The 15,965-nt window shown below is 33.9% G+C and overlaps 1 protein-coding gene across 1 annotated transcript in view; it reads left to right on the top strand.

The window, feature by feature from the left end:
* GPR158 (G protein-coupled receptor 158) overlaps positions 1–15,965 on the top strand; it is a 313,167-nt gene that overhangs the window by 207,009 nt on the left and 90,193 nt on the right. Inside the window, exon 5 of the mRNA XM_016124940.2 lies at positions 10,876–10,944. Within this exon, the coding sequence (XP_015980426.2) occupies positions 10,876–10,944 (69 nt within the window). The remainder of the gene's footprint in view (positions 1–10,875; positions 10,945–15,965) is intronic.

The following is a 15,965-nucleotide window of genomic DNA, read 5'->3' as shown; positions in this document are numbered from 1 at the left end:
ACTAAGACTTGCCCGTTTGTTTATGGTAGGAAGTGATCCTTGTGAATGTTGCTTTCTACATTAATTTCAGTTGTAATACGTGTGATACTCATGGAGGTACCATGTGCAATGAGCATAAAACATGGGAAACATTACCCAGTTTGGGTAGTTCAGAAAAGTCTTCTTTAAAACTCCTGTGTCTACCACCTTGTTTGATACAGAGAAAGCACTCAAAAAAATCTCAATTGTGTGAAAAGTCAATGAAACTAAGACCTGAGGAATGAGTTGAAGTGAGCCAGGTGAGGGTAAGGGAGGGAGATGGAACTAGGCCGGGGGAGGGAGCAAGATGTGCTCTGGCAGCCATAAGGTAGGGAGCAACTGCATTTGTAGAACTGGAAAGTGGCATAGTGAGCAAAGGGGACAGAGTACCAGATGGGCCATGAGGTACCAGGCTCTCACCATGCTCAGGTTTTTGACTGTCATAGCTTCCAAGAAAATAACCAATAAATTTTAGATGTCCTTTATTTCCTTTTTCATACTTTTTTTTAAATCTCAGACTTTATTTTTACAGAGATTAGCATTTTGGTTTTTTTTTTCTTTACATGATAATTTTTTGTTTATTCTCTTTTTCTCTGGGCTTTACTTTTTCCATCTTCCCTGCCTTTTAGTCTTCTCTTACCTTTTCCCCCATAAATGTAAATGCTTACTACATGCCAGACCCTAGAGATGATTTTTAAATACCTCTCCTCTTGAAGCTTATAGTTAAATCTTGTCATAGACTCTAGCTTGATTGTATTTTGTTATTGTTGTTGTTTTTACCTACTCTGAGTATCTGCCTGTCTCCCTCATACCTCCCTTTTTTCCTTCTCTCCCTTTATTGGCACTTATGATTTCCATTTCATTGTTACTTAAATAATAAATGCATATATTGTTGTACAAAATTAACACGTAAAGAAAAGTATAAAGCAATAAGTGAAAGCCCTCTCTCCCCATTTCCTCCCACTTTCATTTCTCTTCCCAGAAATTATGTACCATCGAGGGTTCGATACAGGCATAAACACTTATATCATGCCTTTTACTAATAACGGGTTTTTATTTAAAATTTTCTTTTAAAAAATTCTCAGAGTTCTCTCCCTGCTTTTGCATATGTGTCTTTATCATTTTTTAAATGGCCGCATAATATCACATCATATGGGTGCACCATAGTTTTTATTCTCTGCTGTTGATGGAGTTTCAATTATTTAAAATTGCTCACTAGATGAGGTACCAGTAGTGCTTTGGTAAACATTCTTATGCATATATTTTTTGTGTAGACATACAAGTAATCCTTAAGGGTAAACCTCCAAGAAGTGGAGTTGCTGATATAATCAAGTACAGACACTTAAAATTTTGATAGACATTTCAAAACTGCTTACTCAGAGGCTTCATCTGTTTGCATTTCTATCACTATGGAGTGTTCATTTTCCAACATTCTAACTAGTGATTGATATTATCAGTCCTTTTAACTTTTTCAGTCTAATGGGTTAAAACTAAAATAATATAACTTTAATTTACATTTCCCAATTATTTGTGAGTACTTTTTCACAGTTTTATTTCTATTTGTACTTCTGCTTCAAATTCCCTGATTACAGCAGGGTTGTGATTGTTTATTTCACATTTTTATTTCTATTTCAGTAGGAGATTAGTAAAGATTGCTTCAGGAGCTAGTATCCAGACGCCATTTTAAATGACAGTTTTACTAAGTTAGATATTTGAAAGTGATAGGGGCAAAGTTGCATGATACTACTATGTAATGTCAGTTCTATCAGTTTCCTTGGGCAAGTTTTTTAACGTCTCTTAATCTCAGGCTCATCATTTATAAAGTGAGGATACTAATAGTACCTATATTTATTGTGAGGGTTAAATGTTTTTGTGAGGGTTTATATGAAGTTCCTAGAATAATGGCTGATACAAAAATTCGGCTGTCATCATTATTATTGTTATTATTGTTTTTACTTTCACTTCTATTATCAACATTTTGTTAAGGTCAGAATGTGTCTTAAATTGGGGGAAAATGCCACTAAATGAGCATTCTAGCAATGCTAGACATACTTCTAGATTCCTGTTTTACCAGGTACAGGTTATTGTACTGTATGGTTCTGGATTTATTCCCCTTTTCCGGCAAATTGGCTTTTTTTATTCCTAGAAATTATGCATTTATATCTCTTTCATGGTATTAAAACTGTAGCCAAAAAAATAAATAAAGAGAAAATCATAGTAAATGGAATTTGTTCATGGGGCGGAAGAGAGCCATTATTCTGGACATTGAAGTCACAGGTACATAGCTTGTCGTGAAACCTATCACATAATAAAAGCTGGATTTCAAAGGCATCTTCCTTATTATACAAGCTTCTACTCTAAAGAAAGAAACGAATAAAGGGAAGCAAACCTACTCATTTAGCCTGACCTCAACAAAGGCTTAGGGGTTTACTGAGGCACAGATATGTGGTAGTTTTGGTGAGATAGAATTATGTTAATGCAATTTAAATGCACAATGGGAAATAAAAGATGTTTTTAAAATGTGAATTGCCTCTTTAAAAAGTTTTAAACAGAAATAAAGGATAATGGATACCCTTTCATTCCTAAAAGGAACATCTGCATCCCAGTTTCTGATTGGTCATAGGTACCTTGGTTTGCTTCCAATAAGGAGCAGTCTCAGAGGAAACAGTCATCGATGGTGCTATTTGGGGGTACCAGAAGGCCCACTTTGCTAACACCCTCACTCTCCCACTTTCTAGAATTCAAGAGCTTTCCCTTTAGATTTTAACTGTAGGCTATTTTGTCTTCAAAATACCACCTGGAAGAACAACCATTAAATTAATATTCATCTTTAGCACCCTAACCGGCTTTTATTATTTCCATTTTGTTTATTACTGACTGGTAGGTAAGATTAAGGAATGAAAGAAATGAGAAATTGGGGATTAGGAAGAATCCTCAAATCGAAATATATGCCATACTTGAAGAGGGCTGGCCTACATGAGGTGACAGAAAGGGCGACATGAAGGTACTGACTATCTGAGGCAGGAGAGATGGGCAGAAAAGTACAATAAATACAGGGAAGGCATCTGTGAGAAAGTTTAGAAGACAGTGACTTCATTTATGTCTGAGTCCGGTTCTGCCTGTACCCATCCCATCTGCCTCATTCATTTTTACTCCTGTAAAAACAAGAATTAGTAGTATGTTAAACCAACATAAACAGATGGTTTCTTCTGCATCCCTCCTCTCTTCCTTCTCTTCCTTTTCCTCCTCCTCCTGCTCTTGTTATTAACTTATTTTCTAAGTCATAGTGGAGCCCATGGATTAAAGGTAAGGAATTTTCTCTCCATTTGAATATGGATCAGCATGCATGTTGCTTTTCAGTTTAATCATTTATTTAGTTACTTATTCATTTAGTGAGATGGCCGGTCAACAAAATTGTGGAGATAATACCAATAGTAAAACCATGAATATTTCATAAAACCTACTTCTTTTATTTCTAGCCTGTAGATGGGAAAATTTATTTTTTGAAATCTTGAGCTTGAAGTGCCTATAGTCATTCTGGGTAGTACTGTCTTATAGGTAAGTGAAAATATGGGTCTAGATCTCCAGAAAGAGATTTGGGCTGAAGATATGGATTTAGAGTCATTAGTTGAAAAAGCTTCAAAAATTGATTACTTCTGTAAAACTGCTCTAGCCGTAGTTCAGCTTTTGATGAGGTTAAACACAATTGCTTTTTAAAAATCTATTACCCTGTAAGACTTTTTTCAATTTACTTATTTTATAGCATTGCTTTAACTTTTCACTAATTCTCTACTGTCTAATTTCTGTGTGTACTTTATTTCTCTTTCGTGTTTTTCAAGTCAATAATCTAATCCTAATGTATTTGTATAGTATATTTCAGAAGAGAAAGTCGGATCCAAAACAGAGAAGAAAAAAGACTAAAATATCAGTCAGTTAGTGTGACCTTTTTGAATTCTGGACAGATTAGCATTTATTATCTAATTAAAACTTAGGAAGTTTTTATTTGAAATTCTTTCTTAAACCATTTTAATAATATAAGATATAAAACTGTAAAATATCAAGATAATTATTTAATTGCAAATGTTATGATTTACTAGTAAACATTAAGATTAACTTGAAATAGCAGAGTTTAGTGAAACAAATTTGACAATTAAAATGTAAATGGAATGTTAATTAATTAGTGCATTCCTCTCTTTTTTAAAAAAACTTTGTCTTTTGGTAAACAAGTTGAAGAATAATGTACCCCATTTAGAACAATTTCATAATAAAAACCCATAACGAAACCCATTTAATGGTTCTTCTTAATACTACCAAGTTTGGGGAAAATCCTGTTTACTGCATGCAATCTAGAACTATTTATACCATTTTTGAAACTGAGTTTTGAATTCCTGTTTCCGTCATCTGCATCCAAGCAGTGGTCGTTTTCCTACAGCCCTTTATAATCCACCTTTGTTTTTTGCCTGTCACATTACTGCTATTTCAAATTTTTGAACTGCCATTCTTGCAAATAGGGGACAATTCTTAAACTTCATTAAATCATCTACTGGTTTATTCACTGACATGCTCATCACATTTCTTTGTACATTTGTAAATGTCTTGTCAGAATTGAAACTTTTTTGTGTTAATGGGGAGTATAAAATAAAGAACATAAACAAGTGCTAGAATGTTTAGACTTATCTCCGCATATCAAAATATGAAATGCCTCTTTGTTTTACACTCTAAGTTATTCCATACACTTCCAAACATGCTATAGAAGACAGTATGTTAAACTTCACAATTCTGAACAACACCGTTCCTATTCTCACATTTTTTTTTGTTTAAGAAGACAGGAGGTGCCGATTTCCTCTAACATTAGGTGTATTCTGTTGCCTATGTGTGAACAGTAGCATTTTAAAGTGGTTATCTTGCAGATTACAGTTTTCAACATACCAAATTAAAAAAGAAAAAAATCTGAGATTAGACAATGTTCAAATGATCAGATTGCTTTGATCTTTGCTACTTAGCAATCATATGAAATTGAGCAATGATTTGTGAAGTTTCTTGAATTTCTCCAAGTATAAAATATTCAAAAAGATGATTGATGTTAGACTAAATGATAATTGAGTTTAGCTCAGTGTAACAGAGATATTTGAAAATGTAAACAAAGTATTTTACCTCTTTGATGTCAAATTTAAAAATACTTAACATTTTATACTTTATTATCATTCCATTAAGATTTTGTCATGAGGAATTCATTGTTCTTTCAACAATCTACTTTATCTGAAAACTATATCGATTAATCTCAATAGCTTTTAATCAATAATAGATGTCAAAGCAAATGACATTTTCTTTCAGTTATTTCATGACACTTTATTTAAAGATGTACAGTAATTCTTCTCAAGGCCAAATCCTTTTTGTAATAACTTAGTATGTGCCATTCACTTGTGTATACTTTTTTGACACTTAGAGAATTTATCTCCATTAAGTGAAATATGAATTACTCTATTTAGTAGTATTAAAAATAAAAGCAAATTAGAAGTTTCAAATAGATTACAAAGAAGTAGCAGCTATTTTTACGTATCTTTGCAAAGAAGCCAGAGGAAAAATTAGGGCAAATAAGGACATGACTGTTCACATTTTGGGAATGCGTCCTAGTAGCATCTTGGGCTGAGAGATGGGGAGAAATCTGATAGGAAGTGCTTCAGTATTAAATTGTTTTGGAAATAAGCACAACGGATGAGCTTGGCTAAGTAAAGTTTGTGCAAAATTTTCTCTCCTTTGCATCTAAGTAATTTTGCGTCTCTGAAGCTGCAGTGAGAGTCAGCAACTTAGAGCCATAAAATTAGGTACTGAACTTCTCAAAGACTTTACACTAGGGGGAACACCTTTCAGCATTCACATTATCTGAGACAAAGCAAAGTGAATTGGCAAGCATTTCATGTAAATCCTGCCAAGGCAACCATGAGAAATTTTTGTCCAGCAAGAAATGATAAATCACATTAATAATGAATGATTTATTATTCCTAATTTCACATGTAGAAAATATCATTAAGTTTTCTCTTTAGTGTACTGTACTGTTTTAAAAAATACGACACTGTATATGTCACTCTGAACTTTATTTTGGATAAACTAATTTTTCCAAACGGTCTTTAATAGCTCCTACAAATTATCATATGATATGAAAAATTGTCTTTCTTGTAAAGTCTTAGGATTAGAAAGAACTTTTATTTAAGGCAATTTAATATTGTCTTGTAATGTTTTACTTTAAACTGTCAGGAATTTAAAATTGACTAGTAAATTTTTTATAACATCTGAACTGATCCCTTACTTGTAGTTGATTTTTCAATACTCTAGGAGTGCCACAGGTTTTGTTATTATACAATAACATACAGTTCTGTACCTTTTCATTTGGGCAAGGAAATGACCGAGGGTCAGATTGGATGCACTGAGGAAATTATACTGACTTGGGAATCAGTCGCTGTGGATGACGGAACCTTGTTCTGTCACTTGTCAGCTGAGTGAACATAGACAACCTTTGACCCGGCATCCTCTTATCTGTCCATGAAAAACTGATGATGAACTACCATTGACTGAATGCCTGCTCTTTGCCAGGCAACATTACTGCTAATCTTTATAGCAGTACTGCAAGGTAGGCATCATCACACCCCTTTTGTAAATGAAGACATTGAAGCTTGGAAGGTTAAGCAACTTGCCTGAGTTCACACAGCTAATAAGCGGCCAATGCTGAGATTTCAAACCACCATCTGGATGTAAAGCCCATGTGTTCTATTCCATGAATTTAAAATTCTCTGAATCATTTATGTTTCACTTTGGGAACCTCTGTCCTGACTGTATTCCTCTACTTTTTTGTACCTTTTTTATTGCTGGGAATTCTTTTGAAAAAGTGATACTGGTTTTCAGTAACCACATTTTGGGCAATTGTTTCTTGACAGATTTTTCTAAATCCGATTGTTTTTTTTGATATTTCATCACAGATTTTAGTGAAACAAACTAATTGCATGTAGCCTGTCAAACTGGCTGTCGTCTGTACTCACATATTCATATAATTGTGAATAAAATTATTGAAAAGTAATGTCCTCATATCTCTCAATGTTAAGATTCCCTTTAAGGTCACCATTTACATCTTCCAATTTATTATTGTGTAATTATTTTTTATCAGGTGTTATCAGGTTTCATTCATATTTTTTCTGTCCAGGGCTTTATCTATAGAGATAGAAAAATTAAAAGTGCAGCTCACGAGTCTTTTCTCCGCTAGCATGGCTAATTCTTGTTGTAAATGATATAGATTGATAGAGTCTTGCTTGGTTAATTATCCAAACCGATGCTTGTTCATTCATTTCAGAATCTTATTCTGGTACTCTCTTATATTTTCATCATACAGTCTAAGGCTCAGCTGTGTAAAAAATAGCTTCATGCTCAGAGGTTTCTTTTGTACTAGAAAGAAATTTTAATTGCTACATGGCTGAAGAGATCAACTATGATTCAAAATATGGGGTGCTATATTACTTTAGCAAGATATACCTTAATTTCCCAAGTGGTGAAAAATATTTAAAAAATAAATAAATGAAGTAGTTAGTCCCTGTAGTTTCCAGAAAATAATGGCAGAGAATTTAAATTATTTTTTAAAATTCGGACTTCAGAATTCTTATCGTCTTATTACTTCCAGTGACTCAACTTCCTCTGAGTACTTATATTCCTAGGCAAATCTTCTCATGATGATAACTATGCTTCATCTTATGTCTCTATACTTTGCATCCAGAAATTATGGAATTTAGAAATTAACTTTGACATAATTTGATAAAATTGTTCCAGTAAGATTAATCTTTTTCTTTAGTTCATGGGTTTGATATCTGACTGTTGCAAACCTTCATAAATCAGTTCTGAAAGTGTAAGAAATGGGGAAAGTGGACTGGAAGTGGAATCTGCTGTTGTAAACTCTGGAATTAGGCTTTATGGATTCTAAACAGAGTTAGGCTCCATGATAACTCCCCCAGTTTTATATTCATCTACAAGTCTCACAAATATAATGTTTGATAACTTTATACATGCAATTGATACTGAATAAAAACTTCTTAAGTAGATACTAGTTAGGAAGGGCTTTGTTTAGACTTTTTTTGCATATTCTGATACCTAATGTAAAATTTTCTAATAGTTGAGTTGACACGTTTTAAATGATTTTTCTTTAATTTTATTTAATTATTAAAATATATACTATACAGTGATACATGATTTCATCTTCGAAGAAATTAAAATCTATCCAGAATATTTCCAAATCTATTTTTTATAGGAAAAAACACTGTTAGTACCTTGGTATGTCTCTTCCAGACCTGTATTTGGTGTATTTATATATACCTAGAGAAAATGTATGGTGTTGATTTGTGTGTATATGTTTTATATAAATAGTATCATACTGTATATAGTCGATCATCTTTTAAGAACTTCAAGAGTTTCCCAATTAGCATCTCCAGTTAAAAAGACTTCCATACCACCATTTCCATCAGGCAAAACTATGAAAGAGATGCCTCTGTTATTTTCCTCATTATCTCCCTCATCCATCTTCAGTTTTCAGTTCCTCCTCTCTCCCATATACACTTAGTGCCTCCTCTCTCTTTCCTTATCATACCATGTAGATTCTAAGGAAGAGATTCCCATTTTTCACTTAGAACTTAAATCAGTATATTACTTATGAGTTTTTGTTTATTAACCTTTGGCACCAAGTACAAAATAAAATGCTTAGTTCTAGTTCAAACTTCCAGTACCAATAAGAAAATGGGGAAATATTTCAGGGAGCATGAGGTTTCTTCTTTGTCCCTCAAGTCTCACCTACCTGCTCATTCTGTGAGGCCATGCAGCCAGCTCTGCCCAAGGATATTTTGAAAGGAAATGGATACATTTTGAATAGGCCTTACATTTGATTATGGAACCACTCAGCCAGGACCAGGGCAGTGAAGTGTTAAGGAGATTGCTTAATATTTCCAAATGAAAAAGAGACAAGTTATTTGCTCTGAGAATACATGAAAGCATGCACCAATACCACTGTTGTTACGTGGTAGTGATGGCTGTGACACAGCTATGAACCTAAAGAAAGAACTGCTGTGTTCTCCACCCCAGGCTTTTGTCTCCTCTGGAGTTGTTTTGGATCCCAGCATTAAAAAAATTTTGACGGCTACTTACATACACCTCAGTGGTTTTCAAATGTATCATCTTGGTGCTATTTCCCACCTTGAATAATACTTAAACCTACTTAATAAGTATCTGGCATGATGCGAGCCATTTTTTATATTTTACATTTTATTAAACCTGTCAGGTTTAATAAAGATTAGAAAACCCATTTTACGGATAAGACCATTGAAGTTTAAGGTCCCCTAACTCTAAGTAGCTGTTTCTTAATTCCAACTGTGATGTTAACTCCAAAGTCTGTTAATCCCATTAAGCCTTGCAGTTTCTTTTCATGTTCCTTTTCTTCAAACAGCATAGATTGTTCACAAGCAGTCTTATATAATATTTTGGACTCTCACTCTTACCATAAGTTTTTTAGAGAGTTTTAAAAATAAACCAGGGATTATTCATAATTAGGTATGAATGTAATTTGCCATCTTGAAAATTCTACCAGCAAAAAACTTATTTAAAGGCTTGCCGATAGTAATTTTTGTTTCACTAAAAGCATCTGCTAACTAAAATAATGACCACTCGAATATTCAAGTCTGTTCACTGACTAAACTTGTTTCTCCATTCCCAAATTCTAAATAGAAGAAAGCCCTGAGTTCTTTTGAAGGATTACATAAAGTATTCCTATGTGCCTAATGATGTCTGTCCTACCAGAGTTTCAGAAGAGGGAATAGGATTTTCTTTCTCTGGCTATTTAGTTATCTGATATTTCTTTTTTTGAGTATTGTACTCTTGTGGTTTGGCATATCAGCTTCTTTTTGTGGTTGAAAAATTAATTGCTACTGCTTCAGATTATTTTCCTGTTAAGATATAATATCTGCACCAGGTGTAATTGGTATATACATTTTATGTCGCATTTAGTGAAAACACAGGGACTCTAGAATGATCTGTTTTTGTGTTTGTATTCTTAATTGTTATATTTACTTTATATTGATATTTGAACTCATTGAAACAAAATTTATTATTAGAAGATAAGCTTGATTGTTTAGTTTTATTTCTTGCCACAACTCTAAGCATTTGTTTTGGGTTAGATAATGCTATTATGTGTCTAACTAAATATCTTAGCCAACTTTGCATATTTAGGAAATTTTTTGAAAATTAATTTATTCTTTTGAATTTTGAAAATCACTTCAGCATGTTTCCAAGGTGAGATTCCTCTGCTATTTAATGCGATTTCTGTTATTCACATAGCAGAGCTTCGTTAGTGAGTTTTAAGGACTACATTTTGACGTGGTGGGAGATATATCTCTGAAATGCCAAGACCTTGTGCATATGTTTGTTTTATCCACCGAACCATCATGCAGGTATTTGTGAGATTACTTAGGAATAGAATTTAACATATACTTGTAGTTGATGTTTCAGAAATACAGGCAAGATCTTCTGTGTCTGTGAATTGCTTGATTGGAAGGATTTCTACATGGTGTTCCCAGCTCCTTAGACTGTTCATTGATTCAAATTTTAGAGAATGAAATTCTATAAAGGCACTAGACATATCATTAGGGCTGCCACCATCTTTGTTGTTGGTCATTTTGCATGTTTCAGTTCAGTTCGTCTGTCTGAAATCCTAGCGAGTTTTTATGCTCCCCCAACGAATGTTGTTCTGCTGGTTGAAGTGTCATCACAATAGCATAAATTCTTCCATTCCTAGAAATGTAAGTTTAACAATGACATTTTTATTTTGTTTTTTAGAGCATCAGGGCATCAGGCCTTATCTTGTTGGAAACGATCCTTTTGGGGTCTCTGCTTCTATACTTTCCGGTAAGTACCTTATAATTTACAGTTATATTGTAAAAGTAGCCATTTGTTTTATTTTACTCAGGCAGTAATTTTTATATATATACATCTATCTATAGAATAGAGAGAGAGAAACATGGAATTTACAGATATTTAAACCCCGGCTCTTACCTATTGGGTAATCTTAGATAAGTTACTTAACGTTTCAAACTTTGGTTTCCTTTTGTAAAATGGAGAACTAATTATAATTTTCTTCCCAAGTTTGTGAGGAAGGTTAAATAATTGCTTAAGTAACTTAATATGGAAGTCATGCTTGGTATGTACGCTCCATATATTCATATAAATGTTCATTTCATTCTTCTTCCCTCTTTACCTGAATCAGCACCACAAGACACATCAACTAGTTGATGCTGGAAAATTCCAAGTGGTTACATAAAAAAATAAACATATTTGAATAAATGTATGCATGGTACTAATGGTGCAGATAATCACAGTAGACTCTTCTTATTACACTAGTAACATACTGTAACCAGAAGATAAGTACTGATCTTACTGATTCAACTCAACCAATTTGTATTCAGCAGTTATCATGTGTCAAGCACAATGTTAATTTCTGGAAAAATTCTGTGAGAAGATAAAATTGATGTCTCCTTTCAAGAAGGTTATAATTTAGATGACTAGATGAATAAATACAAGTAATTATGACATAATATGACAAAAGCTAAGAGGGTATTAAAGGCAGGATGCTATGGAGGAACATAGGAGAGACACCTTACCAAGTCTAGGGAATAAAATATCTCCCTGGTCTAAACCATGATGAATCTTTTCTGGATTATTGCTGTTGTCTCTTTTTGGCTGTTCTTCCTCTATGCTCACCCCATACAATCTGTCTACTTTCAAGTATCAGCCAGTTTTAACACCAAAGTTAGACCATGGCACTCCTCAAAACTCTCAAAGGTTCCTTCCCCATTTTAGTAAAAGCCAAAATCCTTAGAATGGCCTCAAAAGCCCATGATTTGGATCCCGCTCCCTCTATTACCTCATTTTTAAATCCTCTTCCCTCACCCAGTGTTTCCAAGCATTCTTAATCTGGTTTTCTACTTCTTGATTACATTTTATATTTCTCCTTAAAATAGAAATTTATTTAGGTGTAATTAGTTTTTTATATAAAATTATCCATATACTTAAGTTTTCTAATTTACTAGCCTAGAGTTATTAATTAGTAATAAAAGCAATATAATAATATAAAGACTGTTTATCATGTCTGGTACTGTCCCTGTATAAATGTGTTGTGCATCATAATATTTAATCTTCCCCATAGAACCACCAGGCAGGTACTTAATCAAAGTCATAGAATCACCCAATTAGAAAATGAAAGATCTGAAGTGACTAAAGTAATTTGAATAATAATCTCAATCATGTGAATATCTGTTGTTGCCACCATCATCTTTTCCCTGAATCTCTGCTATTTTAAAGTACATTTTCTACCCAGTAGCCGGAGGGATATTTTAAAATATTAAGTCTAATCTGTCACCGCTTCCGTAGCTTCCCAATGTTCTTAGAATAAAGGTCAAAATTCTTGACATGATTTATGATATTATGTATAGTGTAGTCTTTGCCCACCTCCTCAGCCTCATTCAGTACCACTTTTCTCCTCACTTTCTGCACTCAGCTACCCTGACCACCTTTTAGTTATTAAATGAAAACATACACTCTCTTAAGGTAGGCATAATAATGGCTCCCTAAAGATGGCCACAGCCCTAGTGCCTAATGAGATTATACTGGATAAACAATACCCTGTCCTAGTGCCTACTGTCCTGTTGAAGTAGCCTCCAAAGTCTCTAGTTGATTATGAAGGATTATGATAGTACTTATTAATGTTAGTTTATGTAGTGCTTGCAGATAGGCAGTAAAACACTTTTCAATGTATTTTGAGGTGTTAGTGAAAGTTCGTTTTATTTTTTCTTATAAGATTCATGTTTATTCAGGTTAAACAGTCGTATTAATGAGCATGGGCCTAAAAGCTATAGAAGAATTGTAAAGCTTCTTAAATGGAAGAAGTACTATAGAAAAGAAAGACATTTCAAAAAACAATAGTAAATATTAGCTGCTAAATGTACAAAGCCATTATTAGAGACCTTTTTATTGACTGATATCCAATTTTAAAATACATCTGATGTGCCTGTCCCTGTGATGATATCTGATACAGAGAAAAAGTGAAGAAAGAAATGAAAATTTAAAAGAAATGTAAATAAAGACAGTACTTTTTCTTGGTAATTATAATACACCTGAGAGGGAAAAACAAAACAAAACGAAATAAAAGAGAAGATTTACCAAATAAATTCTGTCCAACTGTACATGTTGACTTTATGCTTAACTAGCTGTCTGTTTCATCTTTCACAACATAAATTCTTTCTATAACTGCTTGAGATATTAACATGTAGTTTGGTTTTAAATAATCTAGTGTTCATGCTCTGAAGATAGAAGGCCAAATTATTTGATTAAGATTTGGATGAGCATAAGATACAGGGGATGAAGGGAGGTTAAAATATGGCATTGGCATTGATTGAGTCTGGAAAGCATCTTTTCAGGTGAGAATGGGAAATGATGTCTTGGAAATTGATAGTAAATCTGGCTACATAGGATATGTATGTGCATGGGTGAGCATGCATAAAGCATTCTTGACAAGAGTAACTTGGTTATTAGACCAGGGCTTATTGGCTTCCTTGGGTTTTGTAGAAATGAAGTTTTTAACTTTTGGCTTTATTTTTTTGCTACAGGGAGGATCTCTGTATTAAGTGATAAAGGTGATTAGATAAATCTAATAGCCAAAAGGTCTAATCAGTTGATAGTTTAAATGTGCCATTTTTTTTTTTTCTAATTTGTTAAATGTCTTACCTACTTTCTCTGTTCTTGGTGTGGCCTATGCCAAAATTGCTCACGAAAGTTTTACTGGGGGTTACTGTTTTTGAAAAAGGTGTAATTGAATAAAGTAGAATTATTTTTAGGGCTGGGTGACTCCATGGAAGGCTTCCGGGCAGTCAGTGTTCTACTGAGTTGTTATGCAATGAGTCTTTTTTATGCTGCATATTATTGTTCAGATTTGCAAGAATAAGGTTATTTTTGACTTTTCTAAACAATCTTAGACTACAGATGATTTCATAACAATGCTTACATTGGAAAGTCCAAATTAGAGATTATCATCATTGTGCAGATGAGGATAAACCAAAATCTGACTAAATTTAGCATTGTTATAATTGGATAGCACAGAGCCGAAGCACTTAAAACAATTTCTTACAGATTCTCAAGAGACTCATGATTTGAAGTCCACGCATTTGTGAACAAATGATTAGTCTTCGTAATCACCTAAACATTTTGATACACAGAAATGGAAGGGACATCAAATACAATGTATTCTTTATTCACTCTTTGTTTTGCAAATGAAAGAAGAGAGGTTGAGAGAAATTGCAATCCATCCAGCTTTTCTCAGCCGGGTAATGAGAAAGCCAAGAATAAAATCTCATCTCTTGACTCCTAGTCTACCACTCTCTTCACTTAAGGACAGTACTTCTCATAGATGGTATGGATGTGCGATTCACAGGGAGTTATGCGGGGTAGTCAGGGAAGCCCATGTTCTAAATCTTGGTTTGTTGCCCTTCTTCATTAGGTCTCCAAGGAAATTAAAGGCACAGAGGAAAAATCAGGCACCCACTTCAAGGTTTGGCTCTAAGACCCAGTATAAAACTTCTATGACCTCAGATTGACTATGTTGTTGAACTATATGAAGTGTCTGATGTTTAGCCATTGTATTTATAAAAATGGCAATTTTATGTTTCAGACTACTAAATACCCCTGTTAGACTATATCATGTTGATTTCAGTGGCACAGAACCCAAGTCAGTGAAGAGACCACTTTTTCTATGGTCACCTCAAAGTGTGACCATAGAAAAAAACTCAGATTTTTTTTTTTTTACTTCAATATAGAACACACATATTATCCAAAAGCAGAGGGAAAACAAGAGCATATTGCTCCCATGCATAGAGCAGAAGAGGAAGGAAATAAAGGGAAGAGAATTAAAAGTGAAGTGGGAGAGTGAGAACGAGACCATGAGAATATAGCTAAGGCAGCCAAGTTTTTAATCCATTACTATTATTATTTATTGTGATGCTCAAATTAGCCCAGTGGAGCCCCTTTAAGCTACTCCTGCAGTTTTCGATACAACATTCTTTGAGTACTTACCTACTTTCTAATGCAACAGAGTGTACTTTTCGTATCCCAGCCCTGGAATCGGCGTTTTCTCCAAGGAGCCTTGGTTCTTTTTAAGGGGAAATGGTAGCAATGCAGTTCTGAGACACATTGATTTCCATTGTGACACACAGGGAAGAAAGGTCCAAATTTTAAAACTTGACCAATGTTTCTCAAACTTCAGTTATCTAGGAATCTTTGTAAGATTTCTCAACTTTAAGATTCCATCCTCGAAGCTGATCTAGACTGCATCACTTGGAGCCATGTGGATTGCTAACAGAGCAAAAGAAAGGAAATTGGAAGGAAAGTTTAATACTCACAAGCATAACAGTACTATTGAGAAAATAGTAGTTGTTTCATGTCAAGATAACTCAGAGAGTGTGGGAGTAGAAGACAATCCCCAAACTGCTAGAAGATTTCAGGAATTTTAGCTAAAATATTGAGATCAAAAGACATCAAAGAACTAGACTACCTCCTTCAAGGGACTTTGAAGAGTCCAAGGCCAAGATACTTTGTTCTCTTCCATAGGGTAGGTTAGAAGAATAGAAGAAATGGTTATAAGTGTCCTGGAAAGCTGTACAGTTTCATTTACCCACATTTTCTTATGTTCTTCTTCCCTAATAATCCTCCAGAGTGAAGTCTGATTGTTAATGGGAGTGGCTGTGTACAGGTTAGGTACTGAGGCTATACAGTATGCACATTCTGGAGTATTCAGTTAAGAATATTGGATCAATGATGTGTCAGAGATTAATCTTCCTTTAGCTAAAAGAGTTTTAATAAATGGAAGGATCCTAAAAATT

Source organism: Rousettus aegyptiacus, unplaced genomic scaffold, assembly GCF_014176215.1.
Source record: "Rousettus aegyptiacus isolate mRouAeg1 unplaced genomic scaffold, mRouAeg1.p scaffold_m13_p_10, whole genome shotgun sequence".
NCBI lineage: Eukaryota > Metazoa > Chordata > Mammalia > Chiroptera > Pteropodidae > Rousettus > Rousettus aegyptiacus.
This window is presented reverse-complemented; position numbering and strand designations above follow the sequence as displayed.